Source organism: Lampetra planeri, chromosome 64, assembly GCF_965212315.1.
Source record: "Lampetra planeri chromosome 64, kcLamPlan1.2.h2, whole genome shotgun sequence".
Taxonomy (NCBI): Eukaryota; Metazoa; Chordata; class Hyperoartia; order Petromyzontiformes; family Petromyzontidae; genus Lampetra; species Lampetra planeri.
In genome coordinates, this window is record NC_136170.1 from 3,855,981 (window position 1) to 3,880,168 (window position 24,188).

The 24,188-nt window shown below is 54.3% G+C and overlaps 1 protein-coding gene across 2 annotated transcripts in view; it reads left to right on the forward strand.

Moving 5' to 3' along the window:
- The window catches only part of LOC144737097 (myosin-binding protein C, slow-type-like), a 56,671-nt gene that overhangs the window by 12,332 nt on the left and 20,151 nt on the right, over positions 1–24,188 (forward strand). For both annotated transcript variants that reach the window (XM_078619771.1, XM_078619770.1), the window contains exons 8-15: positions 3,889–4,021; positions 5,952–6,076; positions 10,239–10,344; positions 11,360–11,529; positions 12,979–13,141; positions 13,841–13,947; positions 17,699–17,838; positions 18,569–18,716. In XM_078619771.1, the coding sequence (XP_078475897.1) occupies positions 3,889–4,021; positions 5,952–6,076; positions 10,239–10,344; positions 11,360–11,529; positions 12,979–13,141; positions 13,841–13,947; positions 17,699–17,838; positions 18,569–18,716 (1,092 nt within the window). The remainder of the gene's footprint in view (positions 1–3,888; positions 4,022–5,951; positions 6,077–10,238; positions 10,345–11,359; positions 11,530–12,978; positions 13,142–13,840; positions 13,948–17,698; positions 17,839–18,568; positions 18,717–24,188) is intronic.

Consider the following 24,188-nt stretch of genomic DNA (forward strand, 5'->3'; position numbering starts at 1 on the left):
TGTTTTGTGTAATTACCTGTAACAAAAACTTTGTAAAGACCAATTAGTACAAGCGAACTGATGTGGTGAACTCAAAAAAGAGCCGGCGATCCATGCATATAATCAATATTTACCTTAAAATAATAGTTTTTTTTCCTTCAAAATTAAACCCAGTTGAACAGATGTATATCAACCCTTTTTTGGTTATATGCAAGACAGTCAAAGAATTCTTTCACAGCTTTTTTTCTCTTTTTACTTCTGAAAGAATCCAACGTCTCACACCATTACCATGACGTGACATGACGCCTACCTTCCCCCCCCCCCCGTCCCACCCTCTCTCTGCATGTTACAAATATTTCAAATGGCCAGAAAAAGCTTCTTATCGTGTTTCCTCTCGATGACTGTGTTGGAGCAGGAGCGGCGGGCGGTGAACCTGGCCGATGGAAACGTTGAGAGACGTCCATCCAGGAAGTTGTCTCCTGCCGAGGTTTTATCGCAAAATTCAGGCAGTCACGTGGATACAAATGACGGCTGCCCCAAAAGAAAAGTGGCAAAATAAAAAATGGCGGCAATATAAAATGGCGGCCTTACAAAATGGCGGAAAGTAATACAAATGGCGGCCATAAAAATGTCGATGAGTTCAAAATAGTGGCTTAGAGTGGTAAGTCATCCTAACAGACGAATTTCCCCTCATAGCAGATTAAACAAAAAGATTCAACCCAAAATAAGTGTAGATATTGCTGATGCAGTGTGTTCTTGAAATATCAGGGCTGATTTAGGGGTGGGTTTACCCTGGTATATCTATCCATTGTCTTTAGACAAAACACTATTATTTCCTTGAAGAACCAAATGTATCCCATTTACAGCTTGTGATGCTATTTATATTGCACTTTATATTATAGTAATGATGATAATATAAAACGGCAATATAAAAGGTACAAAAATAAACGCACCACAGAAAATCACGAGCCAATTCTGGATCGCATAGTCCAATGCACTGAACGGACTTGCAATGGCACGTGAGGTTTCTCTAACGGTGTTGCCAACTCAGCAATGTTGTCGCTAGATTGAGGGATTTTTTAGGGTTCCCCTTGCAATAAACTTTTTTGACCCGAGCGACGAATCCAAGGAGACACTTCCGAGACGTAGAGACGGTGCAGGCCTTATGAACGACCCCTGGCTTGTTGTGTTGAGGATCGAAAATCAGTTTTATAAACTGGTTATTTCGCGATGCGTCTGCTGCCACTGCTGACAGTGGTACGCCAGCGCAACACATTCGCCACTAACAAGACGTATGGTTTACTTGAGTGCCATTGTCTGAAAAATGTCACACATTATATATTTGTCCTTTTAAGGGCAACAACCGCCCCTTAGCCACTGAGTGGCGGTGACATCACCACAGCGCTTGAGTGCACTTGAAGGTGGAGGTGTTACCAGCCCATCGCACCCATCTGGAGCACTTTGAAGGCCACACACACGACGCGTGGTGTGGTTATTTGATGAACGTGCCGAGCTATTTTACCCTGCGTAATACGTTGTGGTGGGGGTAATTTTTTGCCTAGCCAAATTTTTCCCCAATGACTTTCAGAAGCTCGATCTCACGACATGGTGGTAGTGACTTTGCTGAGGTTTGTTTGGCTTTCACATTTACGCTTTGATGGGTTGGCAACACCGCGTTTTTATGCACGGCATGGAGACCCGGCTGTATCCTGGGAAGGGAAGAAACAATTTGCCAACGTTGGGATAGCAATGGGTTAACGCTCCATGTTTGACTGGATAACCACAAGCCGTCATTGCTTTGCACACTTTTCAGATTACTTTAGAAGTGCGATATCATATTATCTTTAGAAAATATTTTTCTAGGTTCTCCTCCACTCCCCAAAACATTACAGCGTTGGGCCAACGTTGGCATGTGGTTGGAACTGTTGACCCAATGTTCGCTCAATGTTCCACGTTTTACTTTTCTCACCGTTATTTCGAGGACAAACTGCACACAGTTTAAAGTTACACTCGGCTCCTACCAGTGGATATTTATGAAACGATGTCCAACGTTTTACCCCATGGGCTGGGTATCCCTCTTCAGGAACTGAGCGAACTTCCTATCATTGATGAGATTTTCATCATCGTCAGCATTGTCAGCATTGAGAAATCGTTAATAATGGCATCATCATCGCCATTGTCCCGCGGTGGCTAGCAGATGTTAACTACCTAGCCTGGTATACAGGAGGTCGTTGGTTTGATCCCAACCATGACGCCTGTTATATATTTGAAATTTTAGTGTCTCTCTTCCTGTGGTCTCGTGGATTTTTCTCTGGGTCCTCCGGTTTTTCCATCAACGTTTTAGAACCAATGTCACGGCGTTTAGAGTATTTGGCTGCTACAAATTCCCAGACAATGATGATGATGATAAGTCACTTTGTTGAGCTATCATTTGTGATAGCTAGGCCTGCTTCTGAAAAAGAGCTAAATAGCTAAACAATATAGTTTTTAGTTTGTAGTTAATGCTCTCTACTGTAAAATCATGATTTCGGCCAAACATTCCAAAGTAGCAGGACCCTCTTCACAAAAGGCTCCTCAAATTCAGGCTTTTTATCTACAAATAACAAATAGTTATTATGATGATTATATACTGTTCAAAATATGGCTTACAAATTCAGCAAAACTCGGTTCTACCCACCCCTGCCGGGAATGGCGATGGCTGTCCGTGGCGGTGGGTGCGCATACGCAGCTCAACATTCAGTGCAGCTTTCCATTCGGTCTCCTGAAGGAGCGCCTTGTGTAGTGAAAACGTCGGACATCGCTCGGCAGGTCAAATCTGGAAGCGCATCGGAGGAAGCCGCAGAGCCAGACATGGAAGCCCAAAGGAATTGTTGCCACTTTTGTGACCGCCTGAATTTAGCGAAACGAGCGCACCAATGTGGCGCGACAGTGCAGGGACATGCGAGACCTTCCGTAGTATCGAGCCGGCACCGTCCCAGTAAACCGCATGCACCATTGGCGTCGAAGTTGATGCAACATTGTTGGAGCGACGTTGGGCCGACATTGCTTCAATGTCGTGTTAATGTCGCATCCACGTCGAGTCAACGTCGTGCCAATGTCGCGTCGACGTTGGGCCGACGTTGAGTCAGCATCGAGTCAGTGTTGCGTCCACATCGGGCCAACTTTGCGTTCACGTCGGGCCGACGTTGCACCCACATTGCGTCAATGTTGTGCCAACATTGCCCCGACATCGTGCCAACGTTGCACCGACATCGCGTCAACGTTGCGTCAACGTCGCCCTGACGTAGCATCAACGTTGCATCAACGTTGGGCCAACGTTCCCCACCATTTACTGGGACGCAGCGGTGGCAGTGGAAACTGAATAAGAAGCAATGGCGCTTTTTTGCCGGGGGAGGGTGGGAGGGTGACCCCGTTGGGTGATTGCTTGCGGCGATTCTCCTTCGTCTGTTGTTGTTGTTTTTGTTGTTTGTTGTTTGGACCGAACACCCGAACCCCCACTGGGTGTCTTCAGATTGATTTAAAATTTTGGACGCCAACACGAAAATTACTCCAGCACCTCCACAACCACTCATCGTTGTCATCCCCATCTCATCGTCATCCCAATCCACCTCATCACCACCGTCCACCACCACATTGAGCCTCCGATTTTACATCAACTTTTTTTACTCTTCAAGCCTGCAACAACCTTTCACCGAGTGTCAAGACTCCTTGCCAGGAGCGAGATATCTCTGCCCCCCCCCCGCTTCCAATTCTCGTGTTGCCATGCCCATTTTAAATAATTGAAGCCGTCACTGTCCGTCGTCCGGAGGCCTTTTCTTTGAGCCGTCGCGTCATCATTGAGCCGTCGAATGACTGAACTCCCCCCCCCCCAATCACCCCCCTCCACCACCCCCTCCAACCACCCGGCAGCTTTCAAGAAGAAGTTGGAGCCCACCTATCAGGTGGACAAGGGTGGCAAGGTGCGCATGGTGGTGGAGCTTGAGGACCCCAACTCGGACCACAAGTGGTACAAGAATGGCAAGGAGATTCGTCCTAGCGGGAAGTACGTACAAACATGGTGGTGGTGGTGGTAGTGTTGGTGGTAGTGGTGATAGTGGTTGTGGTGGTAGTGGTGGTGGTAGTGGTGGGGAGCGGTTAGCGTTGCGCTATGCTACGACACCCGGCTATGTCCCGGGTAGGATTTCCCAGCTCACGTCTTGCCAACACACCCATTGGCAATTATCTGAACCAGTACCGGGCCTCCCCCTATGGTCGACTCAACCTCAAATGAGTACCTGGTGTGGTGTGTAGTCAGCATCGCTACTGGGGAGACAAAGGCGGCCCGGGCGTAGTATTGGCCACCGACCTCGTGCGCCGTGCAAGCCTTCATAGGTGCTACCCACTAACAGCACTTGTCCCAACAGTCTGTTCAGGCTAGATGGTGGTGGTTGGTGGTGGTGGTGGCACAGCTGGTGCATCTGCCAGTCATCTCAGTCGGTCAACCAATGACACCTCCTGGGTCTGTCCCGTGACCTCATACCAGCGAGCCATCAACAACACTTCAAGTGGCCTTGAAGTGCACCTGGCCTGGCACAGGCACCGTGGTGATGTCACCGCCACTAAACGAGGAATGTCGGGTATTGGTTACTCTACAGTGGGTCCCTTGGTTAACTATACTTAACTGGTTCCTCAATAAACCATTGTTAATAGAAATTATCGTTAATCGAATATAGGATATTGCATGTTCGAGAGACTCGATTTGTTCCAAGATGATCGGAAGTTGACCCTAAAACCATAGTTTATAATACTTAAAACATAATGTTTTTTAAAATAAACGTTATCAGAACGTATTGAAGCATTAATATGTATAGAAACGTAGATAAATAATCAATAAGTAGAGCATAAAATGTGCTTAAATGGAGCGTTAAATTAAAATGTGTTACCTCAGGGGAAGAAGCAGATGGGTGGCTTAAGGGGTTGATGGAGAAGTTTGGGGTTGGAGATAATGAAAGTGATTGTTTAACTTTAGTCCTTTCCTCACTGTCTTGTCTTTCTTCACATTCATTTCAGGGGCCATTGTTGATGATCTTATTTAAAAAAAACCTCCACCACCACTAAGTATTCAAGAGAGCTTTTTCTGTAAGCAACGCGCACCATCCAACACTGGCGATCTTATAAGAATAGGTTTTACCCTTTCTGGCAATAAAACAGGTGTTAAGATGTCAAAATGTTCACCACAAGTATTCGTGGTTAATGCAGTGACAGGATTCGTTGCAAAAGGTTTTCTGTTTGGTGTTTGAACATCTTAACACCTGTTTTATTATCATAAAGGGTAAAACCTATTCTTACATTTTGATATTGGCATGAAAGGTCCCATATTGAGGTTAGCAGCCAGTCGCTCTCAAAACGCTCATGAAAGGGGCAGTTCTCTGATTGGCCGAGGGTTGTTGCCAAGCCCCCCCCCCCCACTGAGGGAGCGCTCCGATTGGCCGAAATTGGCGGATCCGCGTGATATCATCAAACATCGTTTAAAATCAAAACCTTGATCTCTTAATAGAACCAATGGGGCGGCGGGGGGGGGACCCTGTCGGTAAGCGGATTGTTAATCCGAATATCGTGTATCGATTACATCATAAACCGAGGGACCACGGTGGCTAGGAGATGTTAATTACCTCGCCTGGTGTACAAGAGGTCGTAGGTTCGATCCAGACCCTGACGCCTGCTGCTGCTGTATGTTTGGAGTTTGCGTCTCTCTCTCTCCCCGTGGTCGCGTGGATCTTTTCTCCGGGTCCTCCGGTTATCCCCTCCACATATAGAATCAACATGACGCGTTGACCACCGTCTTTGTTCGACGGTTCGCCAAAAGCCGCCACTGCCGCTGCAGTGGAGGAGGGAAATGTTGGCTGAGATGTTGAGCCAACGTTGGGTCAACGTTGCTTGACGTCGGGTGAATGTTGGGCCGACGTCAACCAACGTTTGTCACCCCACGGCAGATACATCATGGAGTCGAAGGGGCTGGAGCGCATCCTCGTCATCAGCAACTGCAACGTGAACGACGACGCAGCCTACTCCATCGAGGTCGGGGACGAGAAGTCGTGCACGGAGCTCTTCGTGAGAGGTGAGCGCAAGGGGCCCGATGCTGGGTGTAAGTGGGGGCTGGGTGTGAGAGGGGGCTGGGTGTGAGAGGGGACTGGGTGTAAGAGGGGGCTGGGTGTAGGAGGGCGCTGGGTGTAGGAGGGGGCTGGGTGTGAGAGGGGGCTGGGTGTGAGAGGGGGCTGGGTGTGAGAGGGGGCTGGGTGTAAGAGGGGGCTGGGTGTGAGAGGGGGCTGGGTGTGAGAGGGGGCTGGGTGTAAGAGGGGGCTGGGTGTAGGAGGGGGCTGGGTGTAGGAGGGGGCTGGGTGTGAGAGGGGGCTGGGTGTGAGAGGGGACTGGGTGTGAGAGGGGGCTGGGTGTGAGAGGGGGCTGGGTGTAAGAGGGGGCTGGGTGTAGGAGGGGGCTGGGTGTAGGAGGGGGCTGGGTGTGAGAGGGGGCTGGGTGTGAGAGGGGGCTGGGTGTAAGAGGGGGCTGGGTGTAGGAGGGGGCTGGGTGTGAGAGGGGGCTGGGTGTAGGAGGGGGCTGGGTGTGAGAGGGGGCTGGGCGTAAGAGGGGGCTGGGTGTAGGAGGGGGCTGGGTGTGAGAGGGGGCTGGGTGTGAGAGGGGGCTGGGTGTAAGTGGGGGCTGGGTGTGAGAGGGGGCTGGGTGTGAGAGGGGGCTGGGTGTGAGAGGGGGCTGGGTGTAAGAGGGGGCTGGGTGTAGGAGGGGGCTGGGTGTGAGAGGGGGCTGGGTGTAGGAGGGGGCTGGGTGTAGGAGGGGGCTGGGTGTGAGAGGGGGCTGGGTGTGAGAGGGGGCTGGGTGTGAGAGGGGGCTGGGTGTGAGAGGGGGCTGGGCGTAAGAGGGGGCTGGGTGTAGGAGGGGGCTGGGTGTGAGAGGGGGCTGGGTGTAAGAGGGGGCTGGGTGTAGGAGGGGGCTGGGTGTGAGAGGGGGCTGGGTGTGAGAGGGGGCTGGGTGTAAGAGGGGGCTGGGTGTAGGAGGGGGCTGGGCGTAAGAGGGGGCTGGGTGTAGGAGGGGGCTGGGTGTAGGAGAGGGCTGGGCGTAGGAGGGGGCTGGGTGTGAGAGGGGGCTGGGTGTAGGAGGGGGCTGGGTGTGAGAGGGGGCTGGGCGTAAGAGGGGGCTGGGTGTAGGAGGGGGCTGGGCGTAGGAGGGGGCTGGGTGTGAGAGGGGGCTGGGCGTAAGAGGGGGCTGGGTGTAGGAGGGGGCTGGGTGTAGGAGGGGGCTGGGTGTGAGAGGGGGCTGGGTGTAGGAGGGGGCTGGGTGTAGGAGGGGGCTGGGCGTAGGAGGGGGCTGGGTGTGAGAGGGGGCTGGGTGTAGGAGGGGGCTGGGTGTAGGAGGGGGCTGGGTGTGAGAGGGGGCTGGGTGTAGGAGGGGGCTGGGTGTAGGAGGGGGCTGGGTGTGAGAGGGGGCTGGGTGTAGGAGGGGGCTGGGTGTAGGAGGGGGCTGGGTGTAGGAGGGGGCTGGGTGTGAGAGGGGGCTGGGTGTAGGAGGGGGCTGGGTGTAGGAGGGGGCTGGGTGTGAGAGGGGGCTGGGCGTAAGAGGGGGCTGGGTGTAAGAGGGGGCTGGGTGTAGGAGGGGGCTGGGTGTGAGAGGGGGCTGGGTGTGAGAGGGGGCTGGGTGTGAGAGGGGGCTGGGTGTAGGAGGGGGCTGGGTGTAGGAGGGGGCTGGGTGTAGGAGGGGGCTGGGTGTGAGAGGGGGCTGGGTGTAGGAGGGGGCTGGGTGTAGGAGGGGGCTGGGTGTGAGAGGGGGCTGGGTGTGAGAGGGGGCTGGGCGTAGGAGGGGGCTGGGTGTGAGAGGGGGCTGGGTGTGAGAGGGGGCTGGGTGTGAGAGGGGGCTGGGTGTGAGAGGGGGCTGGGCGTAAGAGGGGGCTGGGTGTAGGAGGGGGCTGGGTGTAGGAGGGGGCTGGGTGTGAGAGGGGGCTGGGTGTGAGAGGGGACTGGGTGTGAGAGGGGGCTGGGTGTAGGAGGGGGCTGGGTGTGAGAGGGGGCTGGGTGTAGGAGGGGGCTGGGTGTGAGAGGGGGCTGGGTGTGAGAGGGGGCTGGGTGTAGGAGGGGGCTGGGTGTGAGAGGGGGCTGGGTGTAGGAGGGGGCTGGGTGTAGGAGGGGGCTGGGTGTAGGAGGGGGCTGGGTGTAGGAGGGGGCTGGGTGTGAGAGGGGGCTGGGTGTAGGAGGGGGCTGGGTGTAGGAGGGGGCTGGGTGTGAGAGGGGGCTGGGTGTAAGAGGGGGCTGGGTGTAGGAGGGGGCTGGGTGTAGGAGGGGGCTGGGTGTGAGAGGGGGCTGGGTGTAAGAGGGGGCTGGGTGTAGGAGGGGGCTGGGTGTAGGAGGGGGCTGGGTGTGAGAGGGGGCTGGGTGTAAGAGGGGGCTGGGTGTGAGAGGGGGCTGGGTGTAGGAGGGGGCTGGGTGTAGGAGGGGGCTGGGTGTAGGAGGGGGCTGGGTGTGAGAGGGGGCTGGGTGTAGGAGGGGGCTGGGTGTGAGAGGGGGCTGGGTGTAAGAGGGGGCTGGGTGTAGGAGGGGGCTGGGTGTAGGAGGGGGCTGGGTGTGAGAGGGGGCTGGGTGTAAGAGGGGGCTGGGTGTAGGAGGGGGCTGGGTGTAGGAGGGGGCTGGGTGTGAGAGGGGGCTGGGTGTAGGAGGGGGCTGGGTGTGAGAGGGGGCTGGGTGTGAGAGGGGGCTGGGTGTGAGAGGGGGCTGGGTGTAAGAGGGGGCTGGGTGTAGGAGGGGGCTGGGTGTAGGAGGGGGCTGGGCGTGAGAGGGGGCTGGGTGTGAGAGGGGGCTGGGTGTAGGAGTGGGCTGGGTGTAGGAGGGGGCTGGGTGTAGGAGGGGGCTGGGCGTAAGAGGGGGCTGGGCGTAGGAGGGGGCTGGGTGTAAGAGGGGGCTGGGTGTAAGAGGGGGCTGGGTGTGAGAGGGGGCTGGGTGTGAGAGGGGGCTGGGTGTGAGAGTGGGCTGGGTGTAGGAGGGGGCTGGGTGTAAGAGGGGGCTGGGTGTAAGAGGGGGCTGGGTGTGAGAGGGGGCTGGGTGTAGGAGGGGGCTGGGTGTGAGAGGGGGCTGGGTGTAGGAGGGGGCTGGGTGTGAGAGGGGGCTGGGTGTAGGAGGGGGCTGGGTGTAGGAGGGGGCTGGGTGTAAGAGGGGTCTGGGTGTAAGAGGGGGCTGGGTGTAAGAGGGGGCTGGGTGTAGGAGGGGGCTGGGTGTGAGAGGGGGCTGGGTGTAGGAGGGGGCTGGGTGTAAGAGGGGGCTGGGTGTGAGAGGGGGCTGGGTGTAGGAGGGGGCTGGGTGTGAGAGGGGGCTGGGTGTGAGAGGGGGCTGGGTGTAGGAGGGGGCTGGGTGTAAGAGGGGGCTGGGTGTAGGAGGGGGCTGGGTGTGAGAGGGGGCTGGGTGTGAGAGGGGGCTGGGTGTAGGAGGGGGCTGGGTGTGAGAGGGGGCTGGGTGTAAGAGGGGGCTGGGTGTGAGAGGGGGCTGGGTGTGAGAGGGGGCTGGGTGTAGGAGGGGGCTGGGTGTAAGAGGGGGCTGGGTGTGAGAGGGGGCTAGGTGTGAGAGCGGGCTGGGTGTAAGAGGGGGCTGGGTGTAAGAGGGGGCTGGGTGTAGGAGGGGGCTGGGTGTGAGAGGGAGCTTGGTGTGAGAGGGGGCTGGGTGTGAGAGGGGGCTGGGTGTAGGAGGGGGCTGGGTGTGAGAGGGGGCTAGGTGTGAGAGCGGGCTGGGTGTAGGAGGGGGCTGGGTGTGAGAGGGGGCTGGGTGCTGGAAGTGTCGACATTGGCCGAGCTGCATGCCACCCCCCCGCCCCCAGAGCCCTCCGTGACCACCACGTGATGTGCCCCCCAGAGCCCCCCGTGACCACCACGTGACGTTGCCCCCCGCCCGCAGAGCCCCCCGTGACCACCACGTGACGTTGCCCCCCGCCCCCAGAGCCCCCCGTGATCACCACGTGATGTTGCCCCCCGCCCGCAGAGCCCCCCGTGACCACCACGTGATGTTGCCCCCCACCCCCAGAGCCCCCCGTGACCACCACGTGACGTTGCCCCCCGCCCCCAGAGCCCCCCGTGACCACCACGTGACGTTGCCCCCCGCCCGCAGAGCCCCCCGTGACCACCACGTGACGTTGCCCCCCGCCCGCAGAGCCCCCCGTGACCACCACGTGATCTTGCCCCCCGCCCCGAGAGCCCCCCGTGACCACCACGTGATGTTGCCCCCCGCCCGCAGAGCCCCCCGTGACCATCACGAAGCAATTGGAGGACAAGAACGTGCTGGCGGGGGAGCGCGTCGAGCTCGAGTGTGAGGTGTCCGAGGACGACGCGCAGGTCATCTGGTACGGACGCTCCCTTCTCAACGGCCACAACAACAACAACAACCACAACAATAAAAAACAACAACCACAACAATAACAAACAACAACCACAACAACAATAACAAACAACTATAAAAAAAAACTACAACCATAACAATAAGAAACAACAATAACAAATAACAACCACAACAACAATAACAACAACAATAACAACAACAACAACCGCTACTCGCCACCCAGTGGCGGTGACGGCGACCTGTTCTCGACAGGGGCAGCCACAACCACACCAACAACAACAACAACCACCACCACCACGAAGTGGCCGGTAACGTCACCACAGCGCTCGTACGAACGTTGAACTTCTTTCACACCGTACGTAGCCCAACCGCGCTCAGTCGGAGGTGCAGGGGGAAGGACAACAAACTAAACACAACAACAACAACAAGCAGCAGCAGCTCTAAACAAGCGAGTTTGTCAATGTAGACGATGATTTCAAAGATCAGCGCAGCACCCAGTCGGCTTCCTGACATCGGCGGGGAAGAGCGTTCCAGACGGCCGCGGAAGCAGCGCGTCTGACAGCGCCGCGCGATGATCTCGTGACCACCGCCTTTGTGAGATGGTCAGGGGGTCAGGGTGGGTGCAGGTGGTGGTGGTGGGAATGGCCCCTTCTAACCGCCCCCCACCCTCAGCTGTCCCGACGGGGAGCGCCTCCACCAACGGAGGGTCACCGGTTGCCTTCAAAACACCGACACCCACCCCCACCCCCTCCCCCCTCCCCCCACCACTCACCCCCACCTACAACCCCTCACCCCACCAATCACTCCCACCCGTACACCCTCCCCCCACTACTCACCTCCACCTACAACCCCTCACCCCACCACTCACTCCCACCCGTACACCCTCCCCCCACTACTCACCTCCACCTACAACCCCTCACCCCACTACTCACTCCCATCCGCACCCCCTCCTCCCACCACTCACTCCCACCCCCACCCCCTCCACTCCCCTCCCCTCACTCCCACCCTCCCCACTGCAGGAAGAAGGACGGGCAGGAGATTTCGTTCGAGCGCTTCAAGTTCAAGTACCGCCTGAAGCAGGAGGGCAAGAAGCACACCCTGATCATCACGGAGCCCTCGCTCGAGGACATCGGCACCTACACCATCACGGCCAACGGCGGAGAGTCGCAGGCCAAGCTCATCGTCGAGGGTGAGACACCGCGCTGCTGCTGCTGTTGCTGGTGGAGGCTGTGGTGGTGGTGGTGTAGGATGTGGTGGTGGTGTAGGATCTCCTAGAGGTGGTGTAGGATCTGGTTGTGGTGGTGGTGTATGATCTGGTAGTGGTGGTGGAGGAGGAGGGTGTGGTGGTGGTGTAAGGATGTGATGGTCGTCGTGGTGGTGTCGGGCTTGGTTGTGGTGTTGGCGTAGGATCTGGCTGTCTTGGTGGTGGTGTAGGATCTGGTAGTGGTGGTGTGGGATATGGTTGTGGTGATGTAGGATCTGGTAGTGGTGGTGGTGGTGTAGGATCTGGTAGTGGTGGTAGTGGTGGTGTAGGATCTGGTAGTGGTGGTGTGGGATATGGTTGTAGTGATGTAGGATCTGGTAGTGGTGGTGGTGTAGGATCTGGTAGTGGTGGTAGTGGTGGTGTAGGATCTGGTAGTGGTGGTGGTGTATGGTCTGGTAGTGGTGGTGGTGTATGATCTGGTAGTGGTGGTGGTGTAGGATCTGGTTGTGGTGGTGGTGTAGGATCTGGTAGTGGTGGTGGTGTATGATCTGGTAGTGGTGGTGGTGTAGGATCTGGTTGTGGTGGTGGTGTATGATCTGGTAGTGGTGGTGGTGTAGGATCTGGTAGTGGTGGTAGTGGTGGTGTATGATCTGGTAGTGGTGGTGTGGGATCTGGTAGTGGTGGTGGTGTAGGATCTGGTAGTGGTGGTGGTGTGGGATCTGGTAGTGGTGGTGGTGTAGGATCTGGTAGTGGTAGTGGTGTATGATCTGGTAGTGGTGGTGTAGGATCTGGTAGTGGTGGTTGTGGTGGTGTAGGATCTGGTAGTGGTTGTGGTGGTGTAGGATCTGGTAGTGGTTGTGGTGGTGTAGGATCTGGTTGTGGTCGTGGTGGTGTAGGATCTGGTAGTGGTGGTGGTGTAGGATCTGGTAGTGGTAGTGGTGGTGTAGGATCTGGTTGTGGTGGTGGTGTAGGATCTGGTAGTGGTAGTGGTGGTGTATGATCTGGTAGTGGTGGTGTGGGATCTGGTAGTGGTGGTGGTGTAGGATCTGGTAGTGGTGGTGGTGGTGTGGGATCTGGTAGTGGTGGTGTTGTAGGATCTGGTAGTGGTAGTGGTGTATGATCTGGTAGTGGTGGTGTAGGATCTGGTAGTGGTGGTAGTGGTGGTGTATGATCTGGTAGTGGTGGTGTGGGATCTGGTAGTGGTGGTGGTGTAGGATCTGGTAGTGGTGGTGGTGTGGGATCTGGTAGTGGTGGTGGTGTAGGATCTGGTAGTGGTAGTGGTGTATGATCTGGTAGTGGTGGTGTAGGATCTGGTAGTGGTGGTTGTGGTGGTGTAGGATCTGGTAGTGGTTGTCGTGGTGTAGGATCTGGTTGTGGTGGTAGCGATGGATTACAAACCATCCATCCCTCCCACCCCCACGCGGCACCCTACAGAGAGGCAGATCCACATCCTGCACGACCTCTCCAACGTGACGCTGAAGCCCGGCGAGAACGCCGAGTTCATCCTCGAGGTGTCGGAGGACGTCCAGGGGAAGTGGTACCGCGACGGCGTCGAAGTGAAGCCCGACAAGCGCATCAAGGTGGTGAAGGACGGCAAGTGAGTCACGGTCACACACACACCACACACACCACACACACCACACACACCACACATACCACTCAAACCACACACACCACACACACCACACACACCACTCAAACCACACACACCACACACACCACACACACCACTCAAACCACACACACCACACACACCACACACACCACACATACCACACACCCCACTCACACCACTCACACCACACACACCACACACCCCACTCACACCACACACCCCACTCACACCACACACACCACACACACCACTCAAACCACACACACCACACACCCCACTCACACCACACACACCACATACACCATACACACCACTCACACCACACCACTCACACCCTGTCACACCAGTCACACCACACACACCCCGCAACACCACTCACACCACACCACACACACCACTCACACTCACACCAAACCACCCACACACCACACACCACTCACACCACTAACACCACACACACCACTCACACCACACACACACTCACACCACACACACCACCCCCACTCACACCACACCACCCACCACACCAAAGTGCGACCGGGCGTGGTGCTGGCCACCCCTACAGTGCCCGTACGTTCATAGGTGCCAATGCTGCTGCTCGTCACTCACAGCACTTGCCCAAACAGTCTGTTGAGGCTACACCGGGGGATGGGGGGGATCTTTGTTCTTGTGCACATCCAGGACCCACAAGCTGCTGATCGAGAAGTGTGGCGTGGAGGACGAGGGCGTCTACAAGTTCGTGCCCTCCGGGTTCGACGTCTCGCTGCAGAGCAAGCTGCACATCATGCGTGAGTCCCCCACGTCCGCCCTCTGCCTGCGTGTGTCTCTGTGTCTCTGTGTCTCTCTCTCCATGTGTGTCTCTGTGTGTCTCTCTCCCTGTGTGTCTCTGTGTGTCTCTCTCCATGTGTGTCTCTGTGTGTCTCTCTCCCTGTGTGTCTCTCTCTCCCTGTGGGCATCTGTGTGTCTCTCTCTCCCTGTGTGTCTCTGTCTCCCTGCGTGTATGTGTCTGTCTGTGTTGCTCTCTCTCTCTCTGCCTGTGTGTGTCTCTGTCTGTGTGTGTGTCTCTCCCCCCGTGTGTGTCGCTGTGTCTTGGTGTGTCTGTCTCTCTCTTTGTGTTTGTCTCTGTGTCTCTGTGTGTGTCAGTTGCGAGGGGCTGGAAACCCCTCCACCCTCAATTAATTACCACTAAACCACGAAAGAAAGCTCTTTTTAAGCTTGTGCCGGAGGCCCTGGGGAAGAGGCGTCTATGACGTCTCCTGGCCAAACCCCACTTGCTGGAGCCAGAAGATGGAATCCTTACCATCGGAACTCCTCCAGATAGCAAAAACCACTGTGGGTGGCCACGTGGAATGTTCAAATGCTCACTGCGGAGGAGAGGCTGCCACTCCTCTGTCGAGAGCGGGACCAGTACCTCCTGGATCTCTGTGGCATTCAGGAGGTCTGGTGGACCGGTTCTGGCTCCTGCCAACATGAGGGATGGACAGTCCTCTACTCTGGGCAGGAGACTGCCAAACAATAGGGAGTGGCTCTTCTTCTGAACAAAATAATGAAGGGGGCATGGTAGCGTGGCGGTGAAGTGTGGGAAGCTGTAAGCCCCAGGGTACTTTGAGCTCGCCTTCACATCAACCAAACACGAGGAGTGGTGGTCGTGGTTACTTATGCCCCCACCGAAGACGAACATCCGTGGAGGGATGCAGGCAAGGCCGATGAGCCAGATGCCTTCTATGACCTCCTGTCACAGGTGCTGGCTAAAGTGGCCCCTCAAGATATAGTCATCTTGTTGGGTGACTTTAATGCCCGAGTTAGTCATGATGCTGGCACCTGGTCTGGAGTGATTGGACTACGGTGGAGCTGATCTCCCCTGTGAACATCGACTAGTCATCTGTGAGATGCGCCTGCCATTCTGCCACTGGTGGTGGGTGTACACCCAGGACCCCATTCAAACCCATAGAGGCCTGGTCTCAGCTAGATGATGAAAGTTACAAGCGAGAATTTAATCATCGCTTGCGATTGGGGTTGGCATCATCCGCCACTCCTGATGTCGAGGGAAAATGGGCGAGGTTTAGGAATGTGGCTCATGCAGCTGCAATGGCTGCATTGAGTTCAGGGTCCAGACCTCCCCAGAGACCCTGGCTGACAGAAGAGGTGTTCAGGCTGGCTGAGAAAAAGCGACAGGCCCACTCTCATCGGCTACAGCATCCCACGTCAGAGAATGACGAGGCTTACCGCAGCCTTCGCTCGGAGGTTCGGAGAGCCGTGAGGCACTGCAAGTAAAGGCGGTGGTCGCGGGTTGCTGAGGAGATGGATTCTGCCTCAATGGCCCGCGATCCTAATTTGCTCTTTATCTCCATTAAAAAAGTAACCTGCAGTGCCACACCTATTACCGTTATTACGAGAAAGAACGGTGATCCAATCTCCGACCGACAGGAACAGGTTTACAGATTTGCTGATAATTTTTGTGAGGTCCTGGGGGAGGGGAAACCCCTCAGCCTGGAAAACATTGTGGGACAAAGTGCGGATGACCCTGCTGAGGCTGCGTTGTCTCAAATATTGGAAGATGAAGTCACCCCCTGTGAGTAGCTGGCTGAGGTGCCATCTGTTGTGGAAGTATTGAAGATGATTCAGAGTCCGAGACCGGGAAAGGCACCAGGCAGAGATGATTTCCCAAGCGAAATGTTGAGGGAGGGTGGCGTTTGTGCACAGACTGCCCTAGATGACATCATAACAACAGTTTGGACCACTGGACGGGTTCCGCAGGATTGGAAGGATGCCCTGGTGGTCCCCATCTTTAAGAAGAGGGACCGCATCTCACTTCCCAGTATGCCAGGAAAGGTCCTGGCAAGGATTATTCAACATCGCCTTGCCAGGCACGCTGAGGAGAGGCTTCCAGAGCCCCAATGTGGTTCAGCAACGGGCAGTCCTACACAGATGCCATATTTTCTGTCCGTCTGCTACAGCAGAGGTGTAGGGAATTATAACAAGACCTACATATTTGCTTTATTGACCTGGTCAAGGGCTATGATACCATCACTAGGCCTGGGTTCTGGGTTGTTCTTCGTGCTTTTGGAGTCCCTGACCCTCTGCTCACGATCATTAAGGACCTTGATTATGGTGAGCGGGCCCGGATAAAACTATGTGGCCGAGAGTCCGAGCCATTCCCTGTTCACTTTGGTGTGCAAAAGGGATGTCCCCTGGCTCCGTCATTATTTAACATCGATTTTGACCACGTATTTCATGAAGCCTTCAATTGCTGTACCGGAGGAATTTCCATCTGGTACCGATACAATGGGAAGCTGATCGATGCCTGGGTGCGGTCAAGGGATGGCTCCCTAGTGGTCAACCATGTTACGTATGCCGATGATCTGGTAATTGCTGCTCACTCAGAGGAGGAGTTGGAGGCGTTGCTGCTGAACCTGGAGCATGCCACTAAGAGGTGGGGCATTACCATCAGCCCCACCAAAACTAAGCATCTGCCTGGGTATTTTGTACCATCGGATACTCCCCCCCCCCCCAACTCCCAATTGGTGATGGGGCAGTTGTGGAGAGAGTGGAGAGTTTTCCATACCTGGGCAGTGTCCTCATGACCAGCTCCGGTTTGACAGCAGAGATCTCACTCCAAATCAGTCGAGTGGCATTATCTTTTCATCGGTTGCGTAGCGCTGTGTGGAAGCTACCTGGTCTGTCGCTCCGCACGAAGCTTCAGGTCTTCTATGCCACAGTCATTCCATTGCCGGTTAGAAACATTTAGGCTGGCCTGCCAACGATCCATCCTGGGTTTAACCAGGCTGCACTGTATCAGGAGCTCGCAAATCCTTGAAAGATGTGGACAAAGTCCCATCGGTGAGCTCCTCCTGCATCCAAGGCTGCGTTGGCTGAGCCATGTAGCCCGCATTCCCAGCCACCGCATGCCCAAACAGCTTTTGTTTGGCCAGATCGAGGGGGCTAAACGGGCGCGTCACTGGCTAGAGAAGAGATGGAGTGACGTAGTACAGGAGGACGTGGAGCTGAGTGGACTTGCCGATGACTGATACCAGCGGTGTCAAGATCGGCCTCTGTGGAGGAGGCTTGTGAAGGACGCTACTGGGCAGTTGGAGGCAGACGCCCTCCAACAACAACGGAGGGGGAGGAGCGACGCTCACAACAATGAGCGGAGCGCCGGGTGGCTAAAGCACAGCAAGTTGGCACAATAGGGGGCACAGGTGGTGCATCAGCCAGTCATCTCGGTCATCTCAGTCAGTCGACCCGTGGCACCTAGGTCTGCCCCGTGACCTCCTGCCAGCGGGCATTCGACACTTCACGTGGCCTCAAGGTGCACATGGCCTGGCACAAGCGTCGTGGTGACGTCACCACCACTTTGTGGCGAATGGCGGTTGCTTTTGTGTGTCTCTCTCCCTGTGTGTGTCTCTGTTTCTATGTGTGTCTCTGTCTCCCTGCGTCTCCCACTCATCTCTCTGTGTGTCTGCATCTCACACTCATCTCTCCTCTCTCTCTCTGTGTCCGTGTCTCCCCCCGTCCGCCTTTTTCTCCCTGCCCCGGCAGAGGCTCCCAAGATGGAGCTGGACATGGAGAAGAAGACGGGAGACAACACCATCGTGGTGGTGGCGGGTAACAAGCTGCGCGTGGAGCTGCACGTGACGGGAGACCCCGCGCCCGCGGTGGCCGGGAACAAGGGGGAGAGGGTGAGGCGCCGGAGAGGGACACGGGGAGAGAGGGGAGAGGGACACGGGGAGAGAGGGGAGAGAGGAGAGAGAGGGGAGAGGGACACGGGGAGAGAGGGGAGAGAGGAGAAAGACACGGGGAGAGGGACACAGGGAGAGAGGGGAGAGGGGAGAGGGACACGGGGAGAGGGGATTGGGACACGGGGAGAGGGACACGGGGAGAGAGGGGAGAGGGACACGGGGAGAGAGGGGAGTGGGACACGGGGAGAGGGGAGTGGGACACGGGGAGAGGGACACGGGGAGAGGGGACACGGGGAGAGAGGGGAGAGAGGAGAGAGAGGGGAGAGGGGACACAGGGAGAGGGACACGGGGAGAGGGGAGTGGGACACGGGGAGAGGGACACGGGGAGAGGGACATGGGGAGAGGGGAGAGGGACACGGGGAGAGGGGAGTGGGACACGGTGAGAGGGACACGGGGAAAGGGGAGTGGGACACGGGGAGAGGGACACGGGGAGAGAGGGGAGAGAGGAGAGAGAGGGGAGAGATACACGGGGAGAGGGGAGTGGGACACGGTGAGAGGGACACGGGGAAAGGGGAGTGGGACACGGGGAGAGGGACACGGGGAGAGGGGAGAGGGACACGGGGAGAGGGACATCGATTATTGTAACAATCAATCTCCTTCACTGCCCCTCCACCCCTTGCCAACCTCCCACCCCTGCACCCCCTGTGCCCCCCCCCCGCCCCCCCCGTAGACGATCCCCCCCACGACGGGCCGCGTGCACATGGAGAAGGACTCCCTGGTGCTGGAGGTGGCGGAGCGCGGCGACACGGGGCGCTACACCATCACGGCGCAGAACGCCGCAGGGACCTGCACCATGCACGTCAACATCAAGGTGGTGGGTGAGTGAAGTCGTCACACACTCACACACTCACTCACACAGTCACTCACTCACACACTCACTCACACACTGACACACTCACTCACACACACTCACTCACACACTCACACAGTCACTCACTCACACACTCACACACACACTGACTCACACACTGACACACTCACTCACACACACTCACACACACACTGACACACTGACTCACACACACTCACACACTCACTCACACACTCACACAGTCACTCACTTACACACTCACACACACACTCACTCACACACTGACACACTCACTCACACACACTCACACACTCACTCACTCACACACTCACTCACTCACACACTCACTCACACACACTCACACACACTCACACACTCATTCACTCACACACTCATTCACTCACACACTCACTCACTCACACACTCACTCAAACACTCACTCACACACACACTCGCACACTCACTCACCCACACACTCGCTCACTCACTCACACACTCACTCACACACTCACTCACACACTCACACACACACTCACAATCTCACTCACAATTTCACTCACACACTCACTCACACACTCACTCACTCACTCACACACTCACACACTCACTCACACACTCACTCGCACACTCACAATCTCACTCACAATCTCACTCACACACTCACTCACACACTCACTCACTCACACACACACTCACACACTCACTCACTCACACTCTCACTCACACACTCACAATCTCACTCACAATCTCACTCACACACTCACTCACTCACACACTCACACACTCACTCACACACTCACTCACACACTCACAATCTCACTCACAATCTCACTCACACACTCACTCACTCACACACTCACTCACTCACACACACACTCACACACTCACTCACTCACTCACACTCTCACACACACACTCACACACTCACTCACTCACACACTCACTCACACACACTCACTCACACACTCACACAGTCACTCACTCACACACACACTCACACAGTCACCCACACACTTACTCACACACTCACACACTCACTCACACTCACTCACTGATACACTCACCCACACACTCACTCACCCACTCACCCACACACACACGTACACATGTACACACACACGCACTGAAGGTGAATCAACCTGATGATGACGATGTTGATGATGACGCGTCTTTGTGTGTGTGTGTATCTGTCTGTGTGTGTGTCTTTGTGCATGTGTATGTCTGTGTGTGTGTTTGTGTGTATCTTTGTGTATGTGTATATGTCTGTGTGTGTGTCTTTGTGTATGTGCATCTGTCTGTGTGTGTGTCTTTGTGTATCTGTCTGTGTGTGTGTCTTTGTGTATGTGTATCTGTCTGTGTGTTTGTGTATGTGTATCTGTGTGTGTGTCTTTGTGTATGTGTATCTGTCTGTGTGTGTGTCTTTGTGTATCTATCTGTGTGTGTGTTTGTGTGTGTCTTTGTGTATGTGTATCTGTCTATATGTGTGTTTGTGTTGTTGTATATCTTGGGTATGAAAATTTTGATGTGTTGTATGCGTGCGTGGGTGAAATTATTATGTTGTATATGTGGGTTATGAATATTCAGTGAAAATAATAATAATCAAATGAAATTTGGCCAAATGTGTAATTATCCGGAACTATGTTAATTATGTAGTTACGCACATTTAATTATGCCAATTCGAGAGGTAATTGTAGTAATTATGCGAGTGGGAGTAATTATGATAATGCAAGTCGTTATGATAACCAGACCCCGCCTCGGTGACGAGGGTGGGTTATCGATCGGAATAAGGCAATTAATCTTATGCAGTTATGCAGGTGTGGTGTAAGTATGCAAGATTAACTTAGATTAACTCGGCATCGTTGTCTAGGTTCGTCTCATTCTCGCTTAATTTTTTTAGGTCCCCGGTTCGCCCCGTTATCTCTTTAACATTTATTGAGTATGTGTTAGTGTGTTTATTAAGGTCACCAAGTTCAGATCTCAACGCAGAAGCAGATCTTATGCATAGACTTCAGGAAAGAATCACACAACCACTTCTGTATTAATCAATTTATTACTAATTCAACCTCAACTATGATATAGTATGCGAACTCTCAATCCCGGAACGTCAACACGGCATCAATACAGTATCATCAATGATTGTATGATTTCACTTCACAACGGCACATGGATCCCGCATAACGCGATGGTTGTTAGTGAGAGAGAGAGTCGTTAAAACATGCAAATACTATGCTAAGAAAAACCTTAACTTTAATGAATGATTACTCAATATTATTCACGCAGTACCGTACTCCTTATTGATAGGATGCGAGTACGTGCGGCGATTATGACTGAAAGACACTTGAAAGATTATACGGCGATAAAAAAAACACAATCAAGACAGTTATTATTCTTAAAGGCACCAATCTCAACAGATACATCGGCAGGTTATCTGACAACAGAATGGCTCGGAGTAAGGGCCTGCGACGATGCTCCTTTTCCGAAGATCGTTATCTTATATCAAATTTACTAATTGGGGACCAGATCACCTGATAAGGATCTGGTGGGCCACCACTCCCCACGTGAGCGTGGCTCGGCGGAAGGAGGTGCCAAGAATCAATTCGTATTGATGGATCTGTTGGGAATTTATGCGATTAAGAGTACAGCCCACTAAATATTAAAGATAAAAATTACGAATACTCTTATAACCGACGGATGGCCATCACTCGTTCTCGTTGTGCCTTCACAGCCACGGATGGCTTATGGGTTCGAGTGGGTTTGAGTGGTGAGAGTTGTCTTCAATAGTCAGTGTTCGGAGTCGGTTCTTTATGTCAAACAGACACCTGGTGGTCGTGTGGTGAGGGGGCGGTGCGCGTCATACGTATTAGTCGCTCCTCTGTCACCGTGGTGAATTGGTTGGATGCCTGTTGATACGCTGTCGTAGTTCGGAACCCGGTCGGTAGGTGGCGCCCACAGCTCGCTCGCAGCGCGCAGTGCTGGGTCGTCGCCTCGTCGCCAAACCGCGACCTTCAGCTGCAGAAACCTCCGACTCGGCAGAGGTTGACCCACGCAGGCCGAGTTGAGCTGTCAAGCGGGTCTTGCCCGCCTGCAGAGGAGATGGGGAGCCGCTTGAGTCGAGCCCCGAGAGCCGGCTGAACTCGGCTGAGTCCCAGAAGCTGAAGAGTCGAGCCGACCCGTTGGTCGCAGCTCGCCCTTGAGTCGACCCGCTCGGTCAACTCCTAAGCCGACCCACTGGTCGAGCTCGGCTGGTGAGTTGACCCTTCTGGTCGAACTGAAGATGAGTCGAGCCGACCCTCCCGGTCGAGCTCGCTCCTGAGCCGACCCGCTGGTCGGGCTCGTGATGAGTTGACTCTCCTGGTCGAACTGGTTTCCAATGCTCAGAGTCCTTCTTTTTATGCCGAAAAATCCCTTTGGGTCCTGCCCACAAGGCGGGGTTTCCTTTTGATTTACTGTGTCAGGATCTGTCCGTGTGTAGGTGTGTTCATGTGTGTGTCCGTACGTCCGTGTGTCCTTGTGTGCATCACCCACGGCATATTCCGTTGTCATATTCCCTCCATAAAATCCATGAGCAAACAATCAGATGTTACAAATTGCCTCGAAGTCGTCTCTCTGTCTGGGTGCAATATTATCTCTTGTCTGGCCTTCTTCATGAACCAAAACACAGACGTTACAAATCGTCTCACAGGCGTCTCTGTCCGTGTTGCACGACCTGGAGGGAGGGGCACACTCCCTCCGACCCTCACAGACGCACACAGACATGGTTAAAAAGTTTTAAATTAACATTTGTCCCTTACCATTTCCCAGTTATGATTCTGTATTTAACCTAAGGTCTGTCATTTCCCATCGTGGTGCTTGACTCAAGTGGAGGTGTTTCCCCGAGCGTATACACACTCATATCCCGCGCTGCGGGGATACAAAGACGGCCGGGATCTCCCTTCTCTCCGACCTTGGATTTAACATCGCTCTTTTATTATGTATTTTATTTCGACCTGGTGGTGATTTATCCCGCTATCCTGGCTTTTCATAAGTTTTACTTTTGTCTTTTCATGCATAGGCTTATTATTATTAATTTATTTCCGATATCTTAGGTTAAGGGGTAAGTTTCTTGATCCTAGGAATTCGTATTCCTTGGTGTCTGCATGGTTATATAAGCGGAATATAGTTGACGGTGAATAGCGTTAACCTTGATGTTATGTACGATATTATGTATTGTGATGTCTTTAACTTAACTTGTTGGTCAGGGCTTTTTACTGACATGAAGTTGCATTTCATAGCCTCGCAGGTTTTGCCTCACTCTGTCTCTGCTCGCCGTTGTTGTTGCTGTCCAGCTGACGCCGTTAACTCAAGGCCTCATTAATTTCCGTCACTCCTTGTAGGTGAGGGCGGTTGAACCTTGGAGTCAGTTCTGGTTTTTGTCTGCTTGCTTCTTCTGATGTCCCCTGACCCCGGGAGTTATTATTTCTACTTTTATGGCCGGTCGAAGCCCGACTCGCTGTTGTTGGGCTGGTGGGTCGCTGGGTCGGTGTGTCGTTCCCGGCTTTTTGCTTACGTTTGCAGTTCGCCGTGCTCTTAATTTCCTTCCCTCTTCAACCTTATATCGACTATTCGCTCCTGTCTGGGTGCGATTCAATTTTGACTTAGGAAGGTTCTGATTGTCATATGCTTTGGGTCGAGTTGTATATTAAAGTATGGAAATAACATTTCATATTGACTTAATGATGGTGATGGTTCAGTAGGCGTAACTTGTGGCCTGGTTTAATTGGAGTGGGTGTGAATATCAATAACTTTAGCCTACCCTGTTGTTAAATTCTGACTTTAACGTGACTTTAATAGCAATACAAAATAATTGAGCTTTTTGACTTAACTAGGCGAACATGAACTTCTGGTGGCCCCCGCAGCCTCGCTGTTCAGCTGAGCCTGCAACCTTGAGAGACACAACACCCTTATTCTCGTCTCACTGTGGTCATCCAACCTTCTGTCCTGGGAGGGTGATTAATTCCAGGACAAGGCCCCCTCACGTTCAGACGTGCAGTGGTTGTTAATCAGCCCCCCTCTCCTGTGTACACAACCTTGAGCTGAGTTTATCTTGGCTCAGCTGCAGGAGAACAAGGCGTATTTCTCCTCCCTGTGTGCACGTGTTCCAATTAGCTCGAAATTCCTAACACACAATCAGTGATGACCCCCCCGGCCTTCTGTGGCCGTGATCCAGACAAAGGCGCCTCTGCTTCGAGTCGACACTGCCCTTATCTCTCCTTGAAGCAAGGCTGCAATTCTGCCATCCTAGCCCTCCTCCCGTTCATTACTACAACACCTGGTGTTTTGCAGTTTGCTGCGCTTTGGTGTGTTTTCATTCATTATATATCTCAATGATGGAAGAAGGCTTAGGATACAACATTGTGTCTTTGTGTATGTGTATCTGTCTGTGTGTGTGTCTTTGTGTATGTGTATCTGTCTGTGTTTGTGTATGTGTATCTGTCTGTGT